This window comes from Malaclemys terrapin, chromosome 6, assembly GCF_027887155.1.
Source record: "Malaclemys terrapin pileata isolate rMalTer1 chromosome 6, rMalTer1.hap1, whole genome shotgun sequence".
Classification (NCBI taxonomy): domain Eukaryota; kingdom Metazoa; phylum Chordata; order Testudines; family Emydidae; genus Malaclemys; species Malaclemys terrapin.
In genome coordinates this window covers 118,546,387-118,574,126 of record NC_071510.1, presented here as the reverse complement: position 1 = coordinate 118,574,126, position 27,740 = coordinate 118,546,387, and the positions used below count along the sequence as shown (strand labels likewise).

The 27,740-nt window shown below is 42.2% G+C and overlaps 1 protein-coding gene across 2 annotated transcripts in view; it reads right to left on the bottom strand.

The window, feature by feature from the left end:
- The window catches only part of MYO5B (myosin VB), a 385,776-nt gene that overhangs the window by 10,565 nt on the left and 347,471 nt on the right, over positions 1-27,740 (bottom strand). For both annotated transcript variants that reach the window (XM_054031756.1, XM_054031755.1), the window contains exons 30-37: positions 19,385-19,583; positions 15,320-15,413; positions 11,247-11,390; positions 8,643-8,794; positions 6,634-6,723; positions 4,416-4,566; positions 2,977-3,262; positions 1,177-1,351 (exon numbers count right to left, since the gene is read on the bottom strand). In XM_054031756.1, coding sequence (XP_053887731.1) covers positions 1,177-1,351; positions 2,977-3,262; positions 4,416-4,566; positions 6,634-6,723; positions 8,643-8,794; positions 11,247-11,390; positions 15,320-15,413; positions 19,385-19,583 — 1,291 coding nt within the window. The remainder of the gene's footprint in view (positions 1-1,176; positions 1,352-2,976; positions 3,263-4,415; positions 4,567-6,633; positions 6,724-8,642; positions 8,795-11,246; positions 11,391-15,319; positions 15,414-19,384; positions 19,584-27,740) is intronic.

Below are 27,740 nucleotides of genomic sequence, written 5' to 3'. Positions count from 1 at the left end.
GAGGCTACTCAACCAATTGCCATCCTTATTCTACAGCTAGTTTGCATACAAGTGTTTCATTGTATGAGGGAGATTGCACAGATGATGGATTATGGCCCAATTGCCACACCTATATGACAGCACAAACTTTCAGCTACTAGGACTGAAAAACAATGACATCATCTGAAAGCTCAGCTACAGATGTCAGTCCCTAAAAGAATATTCTATATTGTAAAAGAATATTCCATGTTGTAGCATGTGTCTTGACATCTACACGCTGCAGTGAAAGAGACTGGTCTGTACACAGAAGGGATGACATGGGAGATCTCACCTTTTCTCTCTCCCGTTTTGTAATGAGGGGTCCCAGAAGCATAGATTTCTGCTCTACTCCTCTTTCCTTCCCTTCCCATTAAATACACTTCTTTGTAACGTTCTTGTGAAGTCTGGTCCAAAAGAAACTCAGAGCTTTTATTTTGGAGGCCTGTAACACTTACTGGCAAATGGTTTGTTCATTATCTGCCAAAGGCAAAGCTGGAAGGCAGCCCACAGGCCAACAGTAAATCAATTTTGAGGCACCACTGCTACAGATTTGTAGAGGATTCTTGTTATTACGTGAGACATCTCTACTGCTCAAAATAGCAGGATGGTTTTCTTACAGTTTTACAGAATACCTATTGCATTTAAAAGAAGTATCACTCACTATTCAGCAGAACTGTTAGTTATGAGGACCGCCCCACAAGTGTTTTCTCCCATTGTAGCTGCCTGAATTGTGTATGTTTCTGAAGCAGGTGGGATGGTCCTATCTAAAGCTGGAAGCAGTGGAGGTGGCATCACCATCCAGGGAAGTCACAGCTGGGCCCTGAAGCCACTACTAACGGAGGAAGAGGAATTTGAAGTGGGGGTGGCTGACAGAGATATGTGTGCATTACCCACAGCTGATTCATGGATCCTGATCCTACCCTGCACAGCAAATATAGAGATTACCTGTCAGGAGAGTTAGAGAGCTTGGCAGCTAGTTTCTTGGCAGCAGTAGCGGCTGGGAGGGCAGAATGTGACCAGAAAATTACTCAAAAAGGGTATGTCCCACCCAGCATGTGACACTTGAGGAGTACTATGTCCTAAAGCATCCTTACTGCTGTAATGCATGGGAAAGAACTCGCACCTGTTTCATAGCAAACATGTCCTCCAGTCCCTTACCTGCTGCGTAGAGAGGGATGTACATAAGGAACAGATAGCCTCAGCATCTTCTGAAGTTTTCTTTTTGAGCTGAAGCAGTTGTGCTGCCTGGATCAGGGGTTCCACTGTCTCTGCTGCTCCACTCTGTTGCAAATTCTTCCCACGCAACCATTCCTCCAGCTGGCTTATGTTATACCTGGCCCCACACAAGTAAGATGTCAGTTGAAAGTTTCCTTCTGAGGGCTCATTTACTAGTTTAAGAAACATTGCATTGCTGGAACGAGTGGAGTTTTTGATGCAGATGTGTGATGCGTACTGATTAAGTGGTCTTGAGAACCAGTACAAACTCCTGGACTCCACAAAACCACAGGAGAATATTAATAAAGTTACGGGCTAGATTTTATCTAGCTGTGTAAAGGTAGAAGGGCACAAGCAGCTAGATTTTCAAAGGTATTTAGGTGGCTGGTGTGGTTTTGAAAAGTACCTAAAAGCAAGTTAGGCACCTAACTTCCATTGATCTCAATGTGAGTTAGTTAGTTAACCTGCTTAAGGGCTTTTGAAAATCCCACTAGGAGTCTAAATACCGTTGAAACTCTGACCTGAGGTGCCTCCCCCAAACTCCGGTGCCCAAGCACAGTCCTAGTCTTTCTGATCTCCGCATGCAAGCAAAATATCATTAGGAGTTTGTTTTTAAATCATCATCAATGTTTATCACAAAAAGCAGTTGAAGGTTTGTGCCATGGCAGGTAAATTTTCATTGCTGTTTTGTACGGTTGCACTAAATGGAATTCCCATAATCACAGCAAATTAAATACCTATTAAGATAGATACTAGGCACCTGGAGCTGATTCTGTAATCAGATCCACGTGGACAGACCCTTGTGCCTGCATGGAGCCCATCTGAAGTCAACAGGGATATACGCACAGGCTCATAGGTCTGTCTGCATGAACCTAATAGCCTCAGATATTACTATGGTGGGCACGTTAGAAGTGTCTGTGATACTGCAGTACAGATGGGCACTGCAAAGAGCATTTAAATCAGAAACACAAAGCGAACAATCTGTTGCAGTTATTATGCAATTGGAATTCACTTTATATTCTGCTCCTTCCTTCCTGCTTTTATTCCTGGACTTTTGTGGTTTCTGATGCATTCCCTGTTTTAGACTCAGACTTTAAGGTCAGAAGGGACCATTATGATCATCTAGTCTGACCTCCCGCATGATGCAGGCCACAAAAGCTGACCCAACCCCTTTCCCTTGACTCTGCTGTTGAAGTCCCCAAATTTTGTGATTTAAAGACTTCAAGTCGCAGAGAATCCTCCAGCTAGCGACCCCTGCCCCATGCTGCGGAGGAAGGCGAAAAACCTCCAGGGCCTCTGCCAATCTACCCTGGAGGAAAATTCCTTCCCGACCCCAAATATGGCGATCAGTAGAACCCCGAGCATGCAGGCAAGATTCTCCAGCCAGACCCTCATTGGCCATTGATACTATTGACCAGCGATGGCACGCTGATGATTTGACTAAAATCACGTTATCCCGTTAAACCATTCCCTCCATAAACTTATCTAGTTTAATCTTAAAGCCAGACTGGTCCTTCGCCCCCACCGTTTCCCTCGGAAGGCTGTTCCAAAATTTCACCCCTCTGATGGTTAGAAACCTTCGTCTAATTTCAAGCGTATTTCACACAGCTTTGCTGATCCCATAAAATTCCCTCCTTATTTCTGCTGGAATATTTAGTCTACTACCTTCCCCACTGTACAAATTAACAAGTTGCCTGTACATAAGCAGGTGCCCTCCCATCACTGTCTCAGCCAATGTCCTACCTGAGCTGCATACCAGTGCTCCACGAACAGACATCTTTTCTCAGCAGGAGGTTGTTCAGCGTTACTGCATTGATCATGTAGAAGAGCTGCTTGAAGACTTGCTGAATAATCTCCGGGTCCAAGCCCTGGTCACACATGATGCTGTGAAACGTATTCAGTTGGCGAATGACTGCGTCTAAGCTGTAAGAGTTGTCACCATCTACCATGCTGGATGATCGGTTCCTGTAGCCCATTGGCTTCACGCCTGACAGACCCTGGATACTCTCATTTTCCAACATTGCAGACACTGGGGGGAAAATTTCAGAAAGGAATGGGGACAAGGCCTACATTTCCCTACAAGTCACCAGGAACGATTTGTTAGATTACCTGTAATCTGTGGTTAATTTTATGTAGTTGCTAATATGCTGCATTCTACAAAACAAGACAATATTATGGCCTAACAGTATGAGGAAATGACTGGGATCCAGGAACTCTCAATTTCTAATCCCAGCTCTGCCACAGATTCCTTCTGTGGCCTGGGGAGAGTCATTAACATCTGTAAATGGGGATAACTAACTTACTGTACTTACCTCGGCAGCGTACTTCAGTTAGGAAGATTAATTAGTTAATAGCTATAAAGTAATTTGAAGGTGAAAAGTCCTATGTATTAATGTTAAGAAGAATTTACTTAACATACTGTGAAAATTACAAATACCTCTGCCCAGAGCTATAATAAACTCTCCTTTTAGTCCCAACCTGTAGCCTTAATCAAGTCTACATTTAAAGTGATTAAGTGGCTGGGAAAGAAGATTAAAAGAAATAAATCTGTATCCATTGGCTAAGTAATGATTAATGGAGGGATATGACACGTCTCTCCAAGGAGCAGAAGGCTGCACACGCTGAGATGGTACAGTCCGGTACAAGCAGGTATAGGTAGGAGGGGTGTAGTAACAGTTTTAGAAGAACATAGGAAATGTTTACACTAACAGTCTCCCAAGGGAAGTGGTGGAAACCTCATAGCTAGAGAATATATATTGTTGAAGGGAGAGTCCTTCGCTGGCAGAAAGATGGACAAAGTGACTGAGATTTTTGGTCCTACAGTTGCACACAAACTTCATATCCACGTCAGTGTCTGGAATGGAGGACTGGGATTAGAAACAATGTCATAGCTCCACTTCTTGGCACTACCAGCTCCCCAAAAGGAGGAGGAAGACAGACTATTCCATCACTGGGAAAAATCCCATTGACTTTCCCTTCAGTTCAAGCACTGTCTCATTCATGAACTTTATAAATAAAGCCACCAACCACAGTGGCCTTCTCCAGAGCACTAGGGATATATTTCTTAAACTGTTATCTGTTTTATGCCACCACATGCTTTCGTTTGGGTGAGAAGAAGTGTTGCTAACACAGAGCAAAGGTCTCATATACACTGTCACATAATATAAATACCCCAAACATACCTATCATGGGTTGCAACATGCCTTCTGCTATCTTAAAGAGCTGCTGATAGATCTGAATGGAGAGGTCACTTAAAACCTGCCGGTACTCCGTGAGGTCAAAATTCTTAAGACAGTGCTCATTCTGCTTAGCGGTATTTTGTGTCATAAAACCCTAAAAACAAAACAAAACAAAAAGAGAGACCAACCCCCCCCGTTCTGTTATTCCGCCTAATAACAGTCCACTGACATCACTGCATAAAGGCCTGTAAAAGTAAATGAAAGTGTAATGTTTCTAGAATGCTACCTACTGTAGATTTTGGTCTTAACGGTTGAAAAAAAGATCAAGACTCAAAAAATCACCTACGATTATTCAACAGCTTATTCATAAGTTATTTGAATTTTTTAAAATGAAATATCATTAAGTAATCAGCTTCATTTTAATTTCAGCAAGGGGAAAGGAATGCCAATTAATTAAAAGATAAAGCATGTTTCCCATTGAATTGAAAATGACTGTTTCAGTTCCCTATTAAACACTAGGCTACTCATTTGTTATATCATGAGCACATACTTATATAGAGCCACCAGGAGCCACATATTTTAATCTTCAAGTTAAAACTTCTTTGTAAGAACGGAAATATTTGCATGATAATAAAATATTTTGACCTCTTGGTTAACTTATGAATTATACACTAAAATACCTGATTTTTTGCAGGTGTCTCCCAAAGTTTTCAGCTCTGCTTTTAATAAACAACTTGAGAATTCCCCTGCAGAACTGGAATTAATTTGCAAACTGGACACCATCAAATTAGGCCTGAATAAAGACTGGGAGTAGATGGGTGATTACAAAACCTAATTTCCCCCAAACTCATTTCCCCTACTGTTACTCACACCTTCTTGTCAACTGTTTGAAATGGGCCACTCTCATTACCACTACAAAAGTGATTTTTCCTCCCTTGATATCCTACTGTTAATTGAATTGTCTCATTAGACTGACCTCCCACTTGGTAAGGCAACTCCCATCTTTTCATGTGCTGTGTATTTATACCTGCTACTGTATTTTCCACTCCATGCATCTGATGAAGTGGGTTCTAGCCCACAAAAGCTTATGCCCAAATAAATGTGTTATTCTCTAAGGTGCCACAAGGACTCCTCGTTGTTTTTGTTAAATGCAGTACTGCTACAGAGACAGCAGAGGGCATACAGAAGCACAAACCACTGTTACTGATCAAGCCTTACCCATACTATTCCTTTCATACTATATACAAATTATTGGCTATACAGTGTCTCCCACATTAGAATCTACAGAAACTTGACAGATAATTTGATTCCAAGGAAATATTGGGCCTAAACAAATATTCTTGCCTGTATCCTTTGAAGCGTGACGGCTGGCTATGTTTAACACAAATCGAGAGTGAATTAGAAGGAAACTACACAAGCATCTCTATGTTCCAAATTTTGGTACCATAGTATATGGCTGTACCTAAAGTAGTGTCAACATCCCAGTGGACAGGTACCATATAAATATTTTTTATATTACCAGAACTGCGATAATCTGATTTGAACACAGATTATCAAAGTTGATTGACACTAAACTGAACAGGTGTGAAAACTGTGACACTGTATCAAGAAGACTGGTATAAGAGATTACCTCCTCCCTGAAGAAACTTTACATTATGATTAATAGTTTTTGAAATCTCATGCACCTCAGAAGTTCAGAAAATTGAGCACAATTTAAGAAAAAGCAATAACTTTAAGAAAAAAAAATGTAAACCCATTTTTTTCTGTTTAAAAATCATCTTAATGAAGGGCCCAATCCTGCAAACTGACTGCATTGAAGTCAAGGGGAGGGCTCTCAGTATTGGACCCAAGAGAAGATTTTTTCAATCACAGAACAGCTAATTGTGAGTTTGACCTTTGAACATTGCTAGAACTAGAGGGAAAAGTTTTAAACTAAGGGACTGATATTCTACTGCAACAAGTTTTACACCAGTATTCCTCTACGAACTTCACAGGAGCCACTCCTGAGTGACACCAGAGTCAGTGAGCAGAGACTCGGGCCCTTGTTGTAAGAATCTCTCAAAGCTTTTTACCATTTCAGCACGATTATTGATAGTTTAACATCCTAGTTTGACCCCAGGTATGGGGTGCCTGGAGATGAGCACTTAAGTGGAATGAACAAGAGATTTCAAAACGGGGTGAACGTTTTTCTGAAGCTCTGTTCTTTACATAAATGTCTCACCGTATCCCCGCTGTACTGCTTTAGACAATGTAAGAGGCGACAGGTGTTAGCCAACCAAAATGACGTCATCTGAAAGTCATCATTGTGTTTCTGTGAAGAGCAAAATTAACATGTTAGATTCCTCTTTGGCATATGAAGCTGGTCTATTCGGACAAGGTGGTTGTCCTAATAGCAGAACTATAACCCTGTGTACAACACATGCAATGAATGGCATGCTATTTTCATTCCTGCATGAAATCTCTGTTACCTTCTGTTACCATGGCTGCTACTAAATTCTGCTCTTAATTAGAGCAGTGTAACTCCAGAGTAATTCCATTTGAGTCACTGAAGTTGCTCTGAATTTGCAACAGTGCAGCACAAAGCAGAACGTGGCCCATATAGTAAGATTAGTTAATCAAATCACATGCTTCAAGGTATAAACAAATCACCTGCATGGATTAGGAAGGATTCTCCACCAACACAAATGACACTGTTCATTTGGTTAGATGCATTGTGTTAGTTTGTTTTGCCATTCTCTGAAGCATGAGATATAGGCCACTGACAGAAACAGGACACTGGATTTGATGGTCTAATAGCTATGTGAGACATCAAGAGATGTGGCATTGAGCATAAGTTTAACCTGTATCGCTACTGTATTATATCTGACGTGCCCTAGGGCCTCACTCTCAGTGCGGAGCATTCTGTTTAACAAAAAGCTTCCTTAACCTACAAAAGCTGAGAGGCACCACCGTGTGGCCTAGTGGATTGAACACCTGCACAGTCACCAATAATTTTAAATTCCAATCCTACTTTGACAACGCACTCGCTGCCATCAGGCAAATCACAACCTCTCGGTGCCTCTGTTTTCCCATGTACAAAATGGATATAAACCCACCTCCCTTACGAGGCAGGCGAAATAGCAATTCGTGTTAGTACAGCAATTTGGAAATGAAAAGCACGACAGAAGTACTCAGTATAATTCATAATTCCATTTTTGTAGTTCTTTACTGTAGTGCAGCTAAACCCCGGAAGATTCTTTGGCTAAGAACCGAACGTTAATTAGGATGAGATGGCCCTGCTTGTTCTGGATCTTTAATGATTCATCCCACTGCAGAAATTTCATTCTTTGTCTTTGCTTGAAATGAAGCAGGGCCTAGTTGAAAGAGATTGGGAGAAACGGTTATAAATCAGAGTCTATTTTGGGCTGGAGTGTCGTGGACATTAAAGCGATATGTGACCAGCACATTAGGTTATAGCACAGGTACATAAAAGAGCCAGCCTCCCCTGTTCTCAATTCAGGTGATTTAAGAAGCAAAAGCCAGAAGGGAAGTAAAACAATGAGTTAGCAGGTCAAGAAGCCAAAAAAGAGACTAGTGGCAGAATGAGTTGTGTTCTATGGATGGTTCACTCACTGAGCATCTCTCCTATCTGTAGAAAAATAATTTACATCTAAGGGCTGGTCTACACTGGGGTGAGGGTGGGGGAGGGGTCGAGGTAAGGTACGCAACTTCAGCTACGGGAATAGCGTAGCTGAAGTTGACGTATCTTATTTCGACTTACCTCCTGTCCTCACGGCGCGGGATCGACGGCCGCAGCTCCCTTGTTGACTCCGCTACTGCCGCTCGCCCTGGTGGAGTCGACGGGAGCGCGTTCGGGGATCGATATATCATGTCTAGACAAGACGCAATATATCGATCCCCGATAGATCGATCGCTACCCACTGTTCCGGCGGGTAGTCTGGACGTACCCTAACTCTTCGATGATTTTTAAAACCCACATCTACTGGGACAGTTTTATTATCTATATTTAGTTGACTTTAAAAGAAAATCCCAGAGTAAAACAAACAGCAATAGTCAATGGTAATATCATCATGTCAATATTATACTCGGGGCATGAGTTTGTTGAATATTTGCATGATTGCCATCTGAATCTATAAAATGAGACATCTTTAGGTACCTATTTCAACCTCAGAACTAGAGTGTTACATCACATGCAGCCCCAGAGCTCATTTTAATACAAAGAAGACATACCTTTAATACTTTCTTAATGCCGTTTATGGTGGAGGTGAGTAAGGAGTGCACTTTCTGGTCGTCATTGATGTAATCTGCATGCCTGATGCACATGTAGAGGATGTAAGCAGGAAGACATGGAACTGTGGCAGAAACTGTCTGCGGTTTGAGATCTAGAAGTGGAACAAAACAAAAGGGAGTCTTCTTACAACCTAACTTTTGTTAGCTGAGCAGGAGAATCAGAAACAGTAGAGGTGTGTGGAAACCAACATCTCACATATCTGGGAAAGATCAGTTCTGAATGTTGCAACTTAAGCTCATCTCTGAGAAATTCCTGAGCTTCTTGAAAATGCTTCATACAAGCTGCCTCGCTATCGTGTACAGAAACCACTCCAGAAATACTATCTACTAAATCTACTCTTCATCAACACGCTGAATCAGGATAGCGCGTGGTGGAATTTACTAAATATTTAATGTGAAAGCAGGGATTGCCCAAAGAGGAGGAACTTTAAAAGTTACTGCTGTGATCTGGTACCATTCTTCATTTACTTTTTGTAGCGTTTCACTATACGCGGGTGTGATAACAGAAATCATAAACACTAATGCGTAGTGAGGCAAGTGTGACAAAAACCTGAGTATTGGATCGTGGAGCATGTGCCAGCAGTGGCTCCAACCAAAGCCTTCAGCATAAGTAGCGCTCAAGAAGCTGCATATTGCAGAGACCTCAGAATGGCTTAGATGACAAAATGTTTCTGTTCCACAGGCCTAAAAGAGGCTGAAGGTCTGTATTGTAATATCCCTTTTCCATGTGTCAACCCATCATGGTGTAAGGTTGACAATTATTGCCCACTTAAGGAATTACAGCTTCATTTTAGCATTTTCAATACATTGTCATCCTTGAGTAAGAATTATATTTAAGGACAACAAAAGAATGAGACAAATTGGAGGTGAATTTGTCACTGGTGTAACTCCATTGAAGTCAATGAATTTCCTATGAAGGCATGAATTCTGTCCATATCGTTTTAGAACACTAAACGGCACTGAATTGAAAGCACACTACTAAGTGGAAAGGGAAAACATGAGGATGGCTGCTTATATGAGAGAGTTGGATAAAGGAGGTTCTTGATCTGACCAAAGCACTGACTACTCTTGTTTTTCATTCTCTCTTTCGGGGCTCAATGCTGCAAGGTTCTGAGCATCTCGCGCAGGGGCCTCTGGACACTCACAGTTCTAAGCAAACACACATGGTGCTGGGCTTCACCTAGAAATAGTTCCAGATTTCTGGGCCAGGGGAATCTCAAGTCATGTGTCACAGATGCTGGTTACTATTTGTTGGAAGACGATCAGAAGTGTGGCTAATTACCAGTCCCTCAGGGGTTTGCTGGGCAGTTTGAAGGGATTATTCCCAACACTGAAATCAACATGATTTAAAAAAACAAAAACAAAAACCCTCCAAAACCCTTTGTTTTTATAAAATTCTTGAAACAGTTTGAGAGATTTCCCCTGGCACTGTTGGTGCTGCCCGTTCTCAAACATAATGGAACTCTTCACAAGTGAGGAGCAGCATTTATGTGCCGCCAAACCCATTTCTAGTATGCTACTATTTACATGGTACCAAAAGTGTGCTAAATGTGTGAAGATATGGGGCACAGCACTGAAGAGGTTCAAACAGGGGCTACCAACTCCAGGACACCAGATTTACTTCACTGATTTGGAGAAAAAAAATCCTCTCTTCTGGAACAATCACTTTTCCTTGAGTCTGTATTATCCTCTAATTTTTGGATTCATAAAATGAAAGTCACAGGTTCCCTTTACAAATTATATTGAGAAGCTTCAAATTTGTAAATTCAAAGTGGGAGGAACCTCCATCCTTATCCTTACCCTCCCCCTGCTTACAAGGACATGCACACATAAGATACCAACATAAAACAGAAGCTATTAATATAGAATATAAACCCAAGCGAGGACTCAAGGTTGGTTTATTTACTGCTTACCCTGTGCTATATCTGTGCACATCAGAAATAACTGTGCTCATTATACTCTAACAAAATACTAAATGAATGAAACATTCCAGCACTTGCTTTTCAGGAATGATTGGAGAATCAGGTACAGAACCCCATTGCTATTAACCTGAAAACAAATTTTTAAGTCTGAAAAAAGAAAGTTATAATCAGTAAAACACACGATCCATTCTTTTCTTTGTAATTATGGACTTCAGACAATTTAATCTAAGGGGAAAAAAAGTCAAAGCTAGCGGAGAATTTATGCCCTATTCAATAAAGCATTTAAACACGAGTTTAAATCCATTCTTATTCTGCAAAGCACTTAAGCAAATTTTTAAATAGTTTGCTGAATCAAGGTCTTAGCTAGGTAGCTGAGTACCACATGCCTTTAATATGCTCAGTTGAGAGAGGTTTTACAAATATCAAACTATGTTATACCTTGAAATAAAGCAATCAAACTCATTTGAATGGTTAAATACACACACACACACACACACACACACACAAAATATATATATCTCCTGGAGTGATACAAAAATAAATTGGGTTAGTATTTCATATTTTAATGGTTTAGAAGGAAACGGGAGAGGGAAATGGAAAGAGAGGCAAATAAGGTCCTAACCTGTAATGAGGTTTCGGATGAGAAGTGGCTCATCTTCCTTGTAATATTCCAACATTCCCTGGAAATCTTTTTCCTTCCGTTGGACAGTGACCTGCCTGGTAAGCTCATGTCGCCTCCTCTCTGTCTGTGCTGTAGCTTGGGTCGCTGTGATGAGAAAGAGACACAGCTGAATGAATCACCGAGCACAGTACTTCCATGATAACTATGCATTACAGGTCTGATCCAAAGTCTGTTGAAGTCCTTTGTGTCTTTCCTTTGACTTTAACGGCCTTTGGATCACCCCTGTGTGAATGTGTGACATGAGTTTGTTATAATATTAGCTGCTTTAGATAGACAGATAAAGGACCAGAACCATAACTTGAACTCCTCATTCGGGCAGAACTCTCACTGACAAAGTAAAGGGTACAAGATAAGGCCTAAAAACCTACAAACATTAGTTCCTTTAATAAATGTAAGATTCACTGGACAATATTCAGAAGATGGTGACCTTACTGGAATCTTATGAATGTATTACTAACACTAACAAAAGCCAGGCTTTGGGAAAATATGCGTAAGCAACATATCTTGTCGCAGAATGCACAGCAAAATTAAAAACTACCGTGTCACGCTGCTGAGGATTGTACCTACATACAATTTTAATCAAATGGAAAATTATGAAGGCCTAATGCAAGTAATGGTAAATGTCAGTCGGATGCATGTAAATTACAGTGACAAAAGCCATCTGCACCAGCTGTGCTACTGTGAAATTCCCTGTTTATTCAGCTTAATTTCACTTAATGTCTAGTTTTCTGAAATCAGTTCATAAAATCAGAGCAACATAGTTTATCACTGTATCCAGTGAGGAAGAGAAATAGTTTCTATGCCATATAGATCTCGTCTCCATATTATTTTCTCATCAAACTTGGGGCATTTTTCAACAACCTTTCTAAATATCTTTAATCCCCGTATTAGTCACAGAACAGAATTACTTAAGAGTAGGTGGAATTTCCTTTTGAAACACTACATCAGCCACAATATACACTGCATTAAAAGAGCAAGGGCCACTTAGAGTCATTAAAAGGACCGTTTCAAATCCCACATCATGTACCAAATATGTCAGGTAAATGCCTTCTAGTAAGAGCTGAACATCCATTCTCGCCTCAATTCTGTGGATGATTTATCAGGTTTAAGATGATCCACATCAACAAATCCAGGATCTTTGGAAGAGGTTGACGATACAGGGACTGACAACGTCCACTGAAGACAATTGAAAGATTTCAGCATAATTTGGGAAATAACTTCCCAGTTATCTCCACCCTTTGGTTTAGGACCATACATTGAGGATGGATGAGGTGACTGACTGAAGTTTTTTTTATCATAACGGTAACTGAGACTAAGGTTCAAAAGTGCCCTAAGCATGGCTTGGGGTGGGGTGAGGGAGGTTAAAAACGTGGGACCCAATTCTGTTCTTTCACACCAGGCCAGATCTCAGTCCATTGAACTCAATGACTTCACCCATACAGTAAGGTGGAATGACACAGAATTTGGCCATTAGAGCTGAAGCAGAAGTTCTTGTGCACATCCATCTGAAGAGCAATGCATACATTTCACCTGTGTCCAGCTGTTCCACTATAGAAAGCTGCTGGGCTCATCCCCTGCCCAGAGTATCGTACCAAAATAGAATACAGAAGAATTACAATTGGAGAGGTCACAGAGACTCACTGGGCAACAGAGAGCTTTGTGGCAGCTGCAGAACAGAGTCTCCATTTGTTATGCCTATTATACGCACGCCAAGAAGTTTGACTCCTCCCTCTTGCTCTGAAGCTAGGCCTCCTCCATGAAGAATGAAGCTTTGAGAAAGAAAACCTCTACAATGACCTGCATTGAACTCCTAAATTACTTGGAGAAGAAACTGGTGACTAGTTTGTAGGATGACAAAGAAAAAAGATGAGGAGTATCTGACAAAAGTGTTAACTTTTAATTACATTTAGTAAAGACAGACATAATTCTGAACGAGATCAAAGAAGAAAGAGCCTAAAAAAAAGTCTATGATGATGGCTCTAGGCAAATATTTTTGTGACGGTCATAGCACTAACTCCAAATCCCAAATGTTGCTATGGAATATGGGGGCTGGTATCTGGTCCTGAATGCGTGCATGCCTTTTGAGGCTAGGCCTGCATACATAGGAAAGAATGTCATTGAAACACGTAGCTGAATGGGCAGTGTAACAGTAATGAAGAAAGTGCCTTAAGACTACTGAACAAAGGTCCCAAAGAAGGGGCTGGGGGACGAATAGGAAGCAAACTCATTGTTAGACATCTGAAATATGGAAGATGAACTACAGAAGAGGATGGTGCTATTTTCTAGTTATGCTTCAATACTATAGAAAACCTGCATACAACTAAGAGGATAATCCAAGGAAACCCATCCTGAAAGGTGAAAGAAGGATGGCCAAGGAAACCTAAGCTACATGTAATGGCTTGTAATGCTACATGTAATGCTAATGTAGTGTGTGGAGTATAAATCTACTGTGCACCAGCAAGCTGCGCACTAACTGTCCATGTGGACCCTCCTACTGCACACTATAAATGCCCTAGTGTTCTTTGACATACTCCCGCTTCAAAGTAGAGTATGTCACAGCACACTAGGGAACTTCTAGTGGGCAGCAGCAAGGTCCACATGGACAGTTAGTGTACAGCACACTGTAGATTTACACCACAGTTTGCTGCACACTCACTGTTCATCTAGACAAGCCCCTAGAGTGCTATAGGGGAAGAATAAGGATTAAATGGATAGACCACCCTAGGGGGTTCTTGAGGCCTAAAGAAATGCACCTCCAGATGCATGTTTAAAAAGTCCAGTATAACAGCAGCAATGTGATGGGTTGTGATCTTTAAACTCCTTGTTCCATAGTCTCTAGGGCTGCAAGTTCAATGGGTCAGGAATCCTCAGGAGAAAAAAAAGAATAAGGGCATCAGGATGAAGGGATTCAACCTGCTAGACGCATTTAGAAGCTTGTGGAGGCCTGGAGAGCTCTTCTCTCTCTCAGATGAGGCAAGGGGTCTAACTGTTATACAACCAATAGGCCTAAATTGACATTTCTTCGGACATGAGCATTCAGGGCATTACTGTGACCTGGCATACACTGGAGAAGAGAAAAGGACCCAAATCAAGGCCAGGTCCTAAGATTTCCTTATTTCCAACAAAGTCACTTGTTTTGCCTGGCTCTGTTGAAGTCACTAGAGTTACACCAGGGATGAATCTGTCCCCAAGACAATTTAAAAAAAGGAGACATACCAAATGCTCAAGCGACAAATGTTCAGAACTTGGAATCTGAGATATGTCCAAAAACGCTTAGGTGCAAGACAAGTAAGTGCTCACTTAAAACAGGTACTAGTGAAAACAAGCTTTGATTGCCTCAAGCAGCTATCCATTTTGCAGGTGCATGTTTTACATTCGAGCACAACTAAGGTGCCAAGTTATGATTATATGACCATGAGGGTAACACCTCCAAGAAAACAGACCACAAACACACTGAATGCAGGAACGTCAAGGCCCAGATACCGTTAGGAACAGTGAAGTGAGAGTCATGCACATTGTTTCTATACGAGAGAACTGACAGGCACGTATTGGAAGTGGGAGGAAAAGCTTCTGAGAATGACGTGCAGTGATCCTTAGGGGTGTCCATGGGACACCTACAGGGCTGGCGCTTCCATTTAGGCGACCTAGGCGGTCGCCTAGGGCACCAGGATTTGGGGGGAGCGGCAATTCGGCGGCGGGGGGGCGTCCTTCTGCGCTCCGGGTCTTCGGCGGCAATTCTGCAGCGGGTCCTTCACTCGCTCCGGGACCCGCCGCCGAAGTGCCCCGAAAACCGGGAGCGCAGAAGGACCCCCCCCACCGCAGAATTGCCAACGATGATGACCGGGAGTGCGGAAGGACCCCCACCTAGGGCGCCAAAAACCCTGGCACCTACATGCTTCTCTGTGGTGTTGGAGGTGGAGACATAAAGCCACAGAACAAAACCCAGAGACCTAGACTGAGCCTAGAGTAACAGAATTCCATTTCCCCAGAGAAGGTAACAAAACCAGAATTACCTTCAAAATCCTGGACCTTCTTCATGTAAATCTTCAGCTGTTTCTTCAGCTTCTTCTCATTCTTTTCTAGTTTTTCTAGTAACTCTTTGAGATCCTGAAAATTAGGAAAAAGGGTATTTAAAAAATTGCCCCACTGGCTGATCAGGACCCAGCCCTCTTGGATACAAAGACACTGAGAAGTACATATATGCTGTATTGAAGCATGTTAAAAGGTGTGTGCAAATGCAACACTCTGCAAAGCTTCCCGGAGAATAGCGGTTTACATCTTTCCATTGATAGATATTTGTACTATGATCTGGATCCCTGAAAACATGCAGCACTTCAGGGTCAATTTCTGCAGCAAAGATAAGAAAACATCTGCCTTTCAGACTTGTCATGTCCACTGCCACCTGCAGAATTCCTGTGGCCAGGAATCACCCAATCACCAGGGAGCTTGGAAGAACAGGGTCAGAATGGCACCTGTACACCCCTACCTGCAGAAAGCTTGTTTATTCCGAGGTACTGAAAAGTTAAAAAAATTAGCCCATCTATGCACATCCAATGTTTAAAAAAAAAGTATTGATTTGTCTTTGCAGAGGCCATTTTAGTCAGTGTCAGACGAATCAATCATGTAACCTGAGCTGCTTCTTTTCATGGAAAAGTAGAGAAAGCCTGCTGTCAAGTTTCTCCTGCACACCGGTGAGAGAGCGGGAGAAAATGGCAGCTTTCAAACAGTTTCCTACATGATTATTTTAAAGAACATCTTTCTTCTCTCCCTAGCAGCAACCTTCTGATCCAGAATTTATGGCGTGAGGCCCTGATGCTATGAACTTCTGAGCTCCCTCAATTCCCAATGAATCTAGTGGGACTGAGAATGCTCAGACTCTTGCATGTTCAGGCCCTCAATGACTGCCTTTAAAAAAGTCTTTTAAAATAATGTTGCCATGGTATTTAAAGCATGACTCTGCTCCAAACAGTGACTCCAAAAAACAGCAGGAGGGAGTCCCTGTTCATTGCCTTTCAGTGACTCCCATAAAAAACCTACTCAGTTTACAAGTAGACAGATTATTTTTCCTAAGGCCTGGGCTACATACATTTTTTGTGCTGGTTTAATTATCTCAGGGTGTATGCAATTATTTTGGTTAAAAAAAGTCATACTGGTACAATCCCTAGTCTGGATGCAGTTTTATATCAGTAGAAAGGTGCTTTACAGCTGATTCTCCTTCCCATACAGGATTAGCTATAATGACACGCGGCACCTTTATACCGACATAATTGCATCTATACTAGTGAGGATGTAGTTTCAGCCGTACCAGTATAGTTAGAGCAGTACATCGTGTGTGTGTAGACAAGCCTGCAAACTCACCCTAGAACCTGAGACTCCCACCTCATGTCCCACTGCCAGAAACAAAGCGTTTGCAGGCCAAATTAGGCCTACAGTTATTCATGTGCTGCCTCTCACACATATAACAGGTCAGAATTTCACCCTGCAACTGGAACTTGATCATAATTTTTTTTCTTTTTTGATGATTGGTGAGCGAGGCGAGAATCCAGTTCCCTCTCCTACGGTTGTGCTGACTCTGGTGGTAGCAGGAGTAAACAGCAGTAAAACTTATATTTGTCATTGAAATCAGCATATGGGATTGTGAACACCCACAGGGCACAGAAGTATTGAGTAAGGAGGTGCCTAGTCTCACTTCAGAGTAGATCTGCACTTCACGTGCTTTTTGGAAAAGAAACTCGTCTACATCTGATTCTTCTTCCTAACCTCCGTATAGGGAGTCAACACTACAAAATGAAGTCGACCTAAGTTACGTTGACATACAGCCACTGCAGTAATTACATTGCTTTTTTCATGTCCACATTATGCTCCTTGTGTTGGCGGTGCAAGTCCTCCCCAGGAGCACTTGCACCGATTTAATTGTCAGGGTGGGGAATTGTGGGATGGCTTCTGAAAGGCAGCAACATAGAATCATAGAATATGAGGGTTGAAAGGGACCTCAGGAGGTCATCTAGTCCAACCTCCTGCTCAAAGCAGGACCAATCCCCCAACAGATTTTTACCCCAGTTCCCTAAATGGTCCCTTCAAGGATTGAACTCACAACCCTGGGTTTAGCAGGCCAATGCTCAAACCACTGAGCTATCCCTTCCCCGCAATGCAATGATATAAGCAATGCAGTGCCTACACTGACACTGCATCGACCTAGCTACATCACCCTAAGCGCTTCACTTCTCACAGTAGTGGAGTTAAGTTGGTGTAGCGGGCAAATTACATCGTCAGGAGCGACATTTTAGTATAGACACTTACAGAGCTAAGTCCATGAAAGCTGCCTTATGTCAACCTAACTCTGTAGTGTAGACTGGGCCTTGGGCTTTGTTATTCTACATCCTATATCCCCATGATATACTGCTGGTCATCCCCTCCCTTTGATGGCTATGTAAAGAGTTAATCACCCACTAAATGACTGATAGGCTCATGGTGCTGGGTTAGGATGGGCTGTTTTGTTGTCAAGGCATAAGCATAAATGCTATATATTAATCATTTGGCTGGATCCTGCTCCCATTCAAGTCAATGGCATAAGTGCCACCGACTTCAATGGAACAGGATAAGGGCTAAGCTTTTCTCCTTTATCTCTAGGGTTTGCTGCTGCTACCGTCACTGCAGGCAAGAGATGCACCTCTGCCAAGGGATGAAAGTTGAACGCCTCACACAGCGAGCAAGAGATTTTTGTTTTGCTGTATGACATACTTTTCCCTAACACAGAGGATTAAGAATGAGTTAACAGTTGCCCCCCAAATTGGTCTCATGGGGTCTCCTCTCTGAATGACTGTTTAACATCAGCTGAAGAGGAAATTCTTTCATCTGTCTACATGTTCACATAAATAAGCCCAGGTCTCCCGTTCCTGACTCCTCCTGGAAGTATTATGCAGTAGGTAATGATTTATAGTTTATCACCTCAGGGCTTTATTTCCTGGCTGCCATTCATATGTAAATGATTCTGACTTGTCTGTTTGAACATGATAAAGTTCTCCAAACAGACTCTCTTGAGTGAGGCAGCAGCATCTACCCACCCACATGGGCTCAGGAAATGCCAATGCTTATAAATAAGGCTACGCTTTTGGCACACAAATTTTTAATAAATTTCACAGCACAGGTGTGCAAAAGAATGAAAAGTCACAGAAAGGTCACCAAATAATGTAGTTTTTGCTACATTACCATACAGAAGACTATTGGGGGTGCTGAAGGTGAGGCACTGTGGGGAAGAGAAGATTTGGCAAGCAAGCCCACCCTGCATTCACCCTGCAGCAGCAGGTCCTAACACATGGGACGGGACCCCGATTCCCTGCTCTGGGTGTTGCACATGGAGATGCAGTGCCTCTCAGGTATGGCCCATCCACCCTTCCATAGATGGAGGGGCGGATGGGCCAAACCCAAATGGTGCTGTGACCCCGTGCACCAGGTCACCATGCCACTCAGTTTGGGGGCCTAATCAAATGTGTTTTTACAGCCATTTCCAAGATGTTACAGACTTTATTCAAATTCATGATTTCTGTGACAAAACCGTAGCCCTACTTATAAATAACGTTAATAGATTCAGAGGTTTAAGGCCAGAATGGACAACTATGATCATCTAGTCTGATTTCCTGCATAAGATGGACCATAACATTTCAGCCATTATTCCTGCTAGTGGAGGGAGTTATTCTTCCCCACTATGTATATTAAAGCACACAGGGCCAGACTGTGGCCTTAAGCCATTTTGCTTATGTCCAGAGAATGGCACAATGTCACTGGGTACATCACAAAATATGATCTTTTACAGCATGAGTTCTCCTACTCACCATCCAACCCTTATAAACCAGTGGTTCAGTGTTCTACAGCAATTGCCCACTATGTTGTTGGAGCACCACTGGGAGTGCTTGGGACCACTAGAGCATATAGCTTATGTGAAGGCAGCTCTGCTGGCTGGCTGGGTTCATATACAAGGGTGGGTGTGATGGGAGTACTTCCCATCTCACCTCTATCAACCACTGATCTGTTTTTACAACATAGGTCATGAAGGACAGTGGTTTTACATGGTCTCTTACCAGATTTTCATTTGTGAGACGTGTGATTTCTTGCTGGATGCCAAATTCCACCTGGGCCTCTGGTGGTAGCTGTAGGGTCTGGAAAAATGCCTGCTGCTGTTTCTCCATCTCTTCTCTCAGGGTTTCCATCTGGGTTTTCAGCGTTTCCACCTCCTCTTCGTGCTCTCTCCTCTGATCCTGAAGCTGGGCTTCCAGGAGCCTGATAAGAGGAGGAGTGAAGGGACCATTATGATAATCTATTCTGATCTTCTGTATTACACCGGCCAAAGTACCCCAGTAACTTCTGCATCAAGCCCATGACTTCTGTTTGAGCTCTAGCATATCTTTCAGAAAGACACCCAGTTGTGGTTTAGATTCAAGTGATGGGAAAAATGCTATGAAGATTCGTGTAGTTTTGTGGGGAGGGAGACAATTTGGTGCTATGGCCCTGGTCCACCACTCCCTGAAGTTAACTGAGGGACTCCCATTCACATGAGTGGGAACTGGATCAAGCTCTCAGTGTGCTACATGAAAGTTACACTTCTCCTACAAAGCAGCGGTAAGGTGTTTAGTTACTGTACATCCTTTGCTGAGAAACCCAAATATCTACAGATACTTTAAAATAACTAGATAAAAAACAGCCAAGTATGAATTAGTGAAGACCTAAGCCTAGATTTAAACAACCACCAGTGATTTCAGGTGTTTCCATTTTTAGATGCCCAATCTGAAACATCTTAAAGCAGCTTGATTTTCAGACAGTGGATGCGAAGCAATTTCAGGAAATCAGGCCGCTTTAAGTTGGCTTCAGCTTTGCACCCAAACACTGAGATGCCCCAAACCACTAGTCACTTCTGAAAATGTAGGCTTAGCTTTATAACCCTTTGCAGTGGAAAATATCACACTGACTCAGATACGGCAGAAAGACTGCAAGAAGTTTCCATTTTCCATTTATTTTTTATTCTTTTCTAAGTCATCTTGAAGAATAATAAGTTAAATAAACCCCTTAGAAAGTGCATCAAAGGAAAATTGAAACTGTGGCTTGGGGGGTGGTGGTGGGGGAAGGGGGTCCTTTAATCACAAAAGGAGAAGAATTCCATGTGGATGCACAGCATGTAGTTCTGTGCAGCGATAAATTAAAGCACAAGATGTACTTTCAGTAAAATGGACCGTATGAGCCATTTTTGCACATTTCTCTCTCCTTTTCCTCCCACACGCTTTCCTAATTCAAACGGAAGAACGATTCATCATGTAAAGGTTACTGCCCTCCTGAATGCGGCTGCACTGCTGGGTGTACTGATAAACAATGTTTGGCAAGTTAATTTATTTTTAAGGGTACCAATTATAGTGTACCAAATGGAAATCTCTCCCTTAGTGCTTTTAAGTATTCCAACAGGATCTAAACAAGATTACAAATGCTAGCAAAGTGGTTGCAGCAAGACTGAATGGTTTGAACAAGAGACTGAAAGTTACAAAGTCCAAAGATTTAGCTCTGTCTCTGCCACTGATTTCCTGTGTGGTCTTCAGCAAGGTACTTAAGCACATGCATGAAGTCTGGCACATGAGTCATCCCACTAACGTCAAGAGAACTATGCTTGTGCTTAAATGTAGACACGTGCTTATGTACTTTGCTGAATCAGGGCCTTAATTAGGGCAGGTCAAAAAGGTTTTCTATCTAAATTGTGCTTCAACAGAAAACTTGGTTTTCAACAAGCCAAAGTTTTTTGTTTTTTTGTGTGTGTGCAAAATGTCTGCTTTCCATGGAAAATGTTGTCTTTTTGATTTTCAGCTGAAAACTTTTCAGTTGTTCTGTTCAGCGGAGTCCAACCTCCTCCCCATTTTCTGCATATATATGCACACACGCACACACACACTTTATATCTGTCAGATGGAGATAATAATGAACCTGACCTCAATGACATATTGTCAGAGGTTAATATTGTGTTGGGCTTCGAAGGTGCAAAACCTTCCACTATGCAGAAAAGTACAAGTATTTTCATGATGCAGTTTCATATGGGATCAGGTTAGATCTGAACCAAACACACAGACAAATATGGTCCTCTTGTAACTGCTGTTCTGAGGAATATAGGCAGCCAATCATCCCCGTCATATTTTTCATATTATTCTCGAAAGAGCTGCTACCCACCCTCTGATTGCTTTCAATATTACTACTACTTTCCCCCTGATAGTGCTTTTCATCAGATCATTGCACTTTACAAACACTGATGGAGAGGCTCACAGCACCTCTCTGTGAGGCAGATAAGTATTATCATCCTTGTATTACAGAAGGATAAAGTGAGATGGTAGAAAGATTATCATGTAATTATCAGAAGTTCTGAGCACTCCAAATAGTATCAGAATTGGGAATAGGCTACTGGGAATTGGGACTCCTAGATTCTACTTTAACCATTATTCATCCTCCTAAAAGGTGATTAGTTTGGAGAAGTTATTACAGATGCACTGTCCTTGCACGGGGGACACTGAAATTGCAGGAATCACCTACAATGTTTCCCTCTGATATATTCATCCACAAAACAGGAGTGCATTGGAATGAGTGTCGGAGGTAGTAATAATTCTCCTTCTGGCACACTTCTAGACATTGGATTAAGTGGAAAAGGAGTAATCCAGGTGAATTTGAGCATGCAAAGAGGACAAAGAAAATACATTTAAAAGGGACTTAGCATCCTTTCTTACACGTTCATGAACAGAGCACTTTAATACACTTTTACATAAGGAGAAGTGCAGTCAGAGCTAAAGGGACTATAATTGTGACACTTGGGGCGAAACCCTGACTCCACTGAATTCAGTGGAAGTTATACCATTGACTTCAGTGGAGCCAGGAGTTCGTTCATAAAATACCATTGTTCCTCCCCACCAAATATAAGTATCTCTAAAGCACATTCACCCTAATCCAAAAAGGTGCTGAGCACTTGCAGTACCCACGGATAGGGTAAGGTTTCCCAGCACCTCTGGGAATCAGGTTCATGGACACAGTTTTAGTGTGGGATACAGTGATACATGCTTGCAGTAATGCTGCCGAACTGCATCCCAACCCAAACTTGAGTTGGTTGCTGTATTCCTAGAGACGGACATGAGTGCCAAGGTTTGGCTCAGGACCACAATTTCCCAAAACCTTAGAAAGGTTCCATCTCCCCCTCAAAGTTATGGTGGTTCAGCTTGGGTTAGCCCCATCTCCAATTCCTATTGTAAAGGACAGCGAGGCAGAGAGAGTACATATAAGCATATGGAAGAGGTGGGGGAAAGGAAAGAGGAAGAAGAAAAAAGCATTTGACCTGGCAACTTGCTTTAGACCCTGATAGGCCAAGCCGAGCTCTCCATCTTCATTGAGATAGCCCCAGTCCTCAGTCTTGCTAGAAATAAAGGGCAGAGAAAAGGGAAACAAGAGGACAGGAAAGAAAGGCAAAAGGTCAATTGCAAGAGAATGGGGGAAAGTAAGGAGTCCCCATTACACTCAGAAAAACTCTTTTAAAAAAAGAATAAGACTGTCACTAAGCTCTCTTTCTCCTTTGGCATCACTACTAAACTGTACATTGAGAGCCCGTCTGTATTCCTTGGTCAGAATTCTCTTCCTACCCCTGTACTATCACAGTCAAATGGTTGTGCCCCCTTCCATGGTAATACAATAGTCACCATCAGACTCTGCACTCCTCCACTCCCGGCATGGGTGGAGCCACTGTTGCCAGCTCACATAATTTTATGATGTCTTGTGTGATAGTTGCTGTTTTACTTCCAGACCCAGCTTCTGGAGAATCTTAGCTTTCATGTTTATAAGTGGTTAGCCTACATGGAGAAAAGCTGGGAAGTTTGAGCCAAATGAACTCAAAAGGCTCAAAAACCAGAAGGCAAATTAAAAGAAGCCAACATTTACTATTAAAATCTCATGATGTGGGGGGTGGGCATAACTCATCATTTTTAATGTTTGGGGTTGGCAACACTGGACTCTCAAGGTGATTGACTGAGGTAAGTAAGCAATATCATCCCTTTTCATGCAGAAAAGTGAAGCGACTTGCCCAAGATCACAAATGGAGTCAGAGGGAGAACCAGGAGTAAAACCAAAGTCTTCCGACTCCCAAACCTGCACTCAAGCCACTAAACAGTGTTGCCTGTCATGGTAGCAAACTGTGACGTTGCCAACACTGGCTTGTGACAGTCTATGTACAACTCAGACAGGTGGGAGCTGTAAAAAAGGATAATCTACTGTCACACAAGCATCATCGTAATGGAGAAGAGTGTGGTAGTTTGCCAAATCCTACATATTTCTAATTTGGTTGAGTGAGGCCGTCACTCTCTATGGCAAAGATTTTATGGATTCCTTTTCCTGGTGGACATGGATATTATCGATCTGGAGGCAAAAGGGGAGGATAAACAGTGGAATGAAAGAGTTAGGAAAGACGGAAGGAGGACAGAGAGAAAGAGCACAAGTATTGCTGTCCAGCTGAGCCACTGCACGTTGCTCCTTCAGTCAGTGGCCATGCCCCATACACGGAAGCCTAAAGGGACAATACTATGCCCAGCAGTCCTGACTGAGGATGCGGGGAAGGAAGGTCATTTGTGTTTATAACAAAAGTCCCGGGAAGAAAAGGGAAAAAACAATGGAAGGTAAAAACAATCCACAGAAAGTAATCAGCGGTGGTTTATTGCTAGCCCTCATTATAGCTTGGATTTTAGTAAGGCTTTTGACACTGTTTCACATGACATGCTCATAAGTGAAGTGTGGCGTAGGAGAAGGGCAAGCAAGAAAGTACCTATCTTTAAAAAGAGTACCCTGGGAATTAGAGACCAGTCAGCCTAACTTTGATACCTGGAAACATACTGGAACAAATGATTAAACAATCAATTCATAAGCACGTAGAGGATAATAAGGAATTTTCTTCGTTGAGAGGGTTACTGGCCTAGTGGATAGTGGGGAAGCAGAAGGCATGATATATCTTGATTTTAATAAGCCTTTTGACATAGTTCCACATGACACCCTAATAAGCAAAGAGGGAAATATGGTCTAGATGAAATTACTATAAGGTGGGTCCACAACTGGGTGAAAAGCTGTACTCAGTAGTTATCAATAGTTTGCTGTCCAACTGGGAAGGCATATCTAGTGAGGTCCCACAAGGGTCAGTCATGGGTCTGATACTAGTCAATATTTTCCTTAAAATCTTGGATAATGGAGTGGAAAGTATGCTTATACAATTTGCAGATGGCTCCAAGATGGGAGGGGTTGCAAGCACTTTGGAGGACAGGAGTAGAATGAAAAAGGACCTTGACAAATGGGAGAATTGCTCTGAATTCCACATGATGAAATTCAAGTGCAAAGTATTTCTCTCAGGAAGGAAATATCAAATGCACAACTACATTTGTACTGCTGAAAAGGATCCAGGGGTTACAGTGGATGATAAATTGAATACAAGTCAACAGTGTGATGCAGCTGTGAAAAAGGCTAATATCTTCCTAGGGTGTATTAACAGGAGTGTCATATGTAAAATATGGGCGGTAACTGCCCCACTCAAGTTGGCACTGGTGAGCCTCAGCTGGAGTATTGTATCCAGTTTTGGGCACCACACAGTTTAGAAAAGATGTGGATAAATGGGACAGTCCAAAGGAGAGCCACAAAAATGAAAAAAAGGTTTAGAAAACCTGTCCTGTCAGGAAAAGTTAAAAAAACCTGGGGATAGTCTTGAAAAAAAGAAGACTGAGAAAGAACCTGCTAACAGTCTTTAAATATGTCCAGGGTTGTCACAAAGAGGCTGGTGATCAACTGTTCTGCACGTCCACTGAAGGTAGGACAAGAAATAATGGGCTTATTGGCAGAAACGGAGAATTTAGGGTAGGTATTAGGAAAAACTTTCTAACTATAAGGGTAGTTAAGATCTGGAACAGGCTTCCAAGGGAGGTTATGGAATCCCCATCGCTGGAGGTTTTTAAGAAGAGGTTGGACCAACACCTGTCAAGGATGGTCTAGGTTTATTTGGTCCTGCCTCAGTGTAGGGGGCTGGACTTGATGACTTCTCAAGCTCCCTTCCAGGCCTACATTTCTATGATTCACTAGTGTGGCAGGGGGGTGTGCATTCATACATACTCACTCACTGTCTTCTGGTACAGGCATATTAGTTACAGTTTTCTTCGGCCCGGTGGTCTTGATTTTTCCTCTAACTCAGGCCTGTTTTACAGCGGTGTAACTATTAACTTCAGTGGAGTTACTTTTGATGTACACCACTATAAGAGTTTGATCCTCTTCCCACTGGAGTCTAGCCAATTACTTCAATGGAGGGGTTGGACCTTTTGAGGGGTAAGAATCAGGTTTGTGTTTCAGCAAAGAATCAGGTTTGCGTATCAGTTGGTTCACGCTGGCAAACAGCAGCAATGGAAAGTGCTCAAGATACTGGTTGTTCAGTTTTCTCTGTACATTCTGGCTCAGCTGCATTTTAGTTACTTCACTTCATATTGGTCTAAACCCCATTTCAATGCAAGAGGCTCAGCTGGCAGGGGAACAACAATCATGATGGATCAGAGCATTGAAAAAAAATCTAGCCTCTTTGGTGCAGCCAGAATCAAAGACACTTACTACTACTGTACTATCTTATGCTTTTGAGCTGTATACTCAGCGGGAGTAGATCAACATAGCTGCATTGAGATGAATGGAGCTCTGCTGACTTACTTTAAGCTGGTGATCTGGCCCTCTGAATTTGAGAACCTAGTCAGTTTCACTTTACTCCTCTTCCCCCCTCCTGGCTGTGAAGCTGAAGGGGATCTCAAAATCTAAAGCAATATTTCCCACAACTTGAAATCTTTAATCTAGTCAGTTTCATTTTGCTGTCAGCCAGACATAGACAAAAGTGAAGAGAGAGGACCCCAAGAAAAGAAAGAGAAGCCAAAAAAGCAATCATAATGAGAAAACGCAATAGAGATCAAGGGGTAGGCGAGCAGAGAAAGTGGAGAGGAAATGGCTTTGAAAGCACAGTGCAGCTCTCAGGTTTGTTACACATCCACATCAATTCCTCTATTGGCAAAGCAGCATGAATGGTTTCAGATAACATCATTCCCACTGGCTCTAGTGGGCAAAGCACTGGGACGAGATTCTAGTCCAAGTACTTGACCTGGGTTGTAGCTGCAGCTTTTCCTACTAGCTCATTGTGTGACCTTGGATGGTCCAACCCGCTGTGCCTCAATGTCTCCATCTCTAATACGGGGGAACATAATTATCCATCCCTGCATACCTCTGAGATCTTCAGATGAAAAGTGCAATATAAAAGGAAAAGGTCTAGTCACCACTAGAAAAGGTTTGCCCATATAGCTATGCCAGTAAACTCTCCTAGTGGAAATACAGTTTATACTGGCAAAGTTCTACTTCTAGTTAAACCAGTTTCCCTGAACAGAATTCACCATACTGGTAAAAGACTGTTTTGCTGTATAACTGTCTACACTAGGGCTTTTGTTGACGTACACATGACAGTTACAGGTTCAATTTTTCACTCTCCTGATGCTGCCAAAACCTGTAAGTCTAGACTAGGTCTCAATTCTTTCCCATTCTCCAGTAAGTTGGAAATTACTGGTTTTCTACATGAGATTTCTCCCCTTCTTTAAGTGAGGAAAGCAAGAAGTGGGATTGTGATTAACCAAGCCTGGGCTGGTAAGGGCCCGATGGTCCTTTTATGGTGTTTTCCATTCTTACTTCAAAGGAGGAGTGTCTTTTCAAATCTGCTGAGAGAGAATCAAAGACACTGAAGACATGAAAGGATTATTTAGTCTTTTCCTCTCTCCCTCTGCTTATACAGGATTGCCCTGTACAATATATTCTTCACTTCTTTGTCCAGTCCAATTTTAAAACGACTCAGTTACTAGCACTTCCACCGCTTCCTTTGGGAGACCATCCTACAGTGTGATAGATCTCACTATTAGGAACACTCTCTTGATAGCCTCATTTTCCTTTGCTCAATCTCATCCCTTCTATGCTTACTTATACCACTCAAAACGATTTATCTCCCATCTTTGCATTTACATCCTACCAATTCCTCTACTCTCTTAGAACAGCCCCTCTTAGTCACTAAGGCAAGCTGTACATGCCAAGTTCTTTCAATCTTTCCTCAAAACCATCCCTTGAACCCCTCAATCTTTTTATTGTTACTTTTCTCTGCATTCCCTCTAATTCACCCATATCATTCTGGATAAAAAGGTGCCCAGAAAAATCTTGTCTCACCAGTGTTGTAGAAGTGAAATTTAATGTGGATAAATGTAAAGTAATGCACATTGGAAAAAATAACCCCAACTATACATACAATATGATGGGGGACTAATTTAGCTACAACAAATCAGGAAAAAGATCTTGGAGTCATCATGGATAGTTCTCTGAAGATGTCCACGCAGTGTG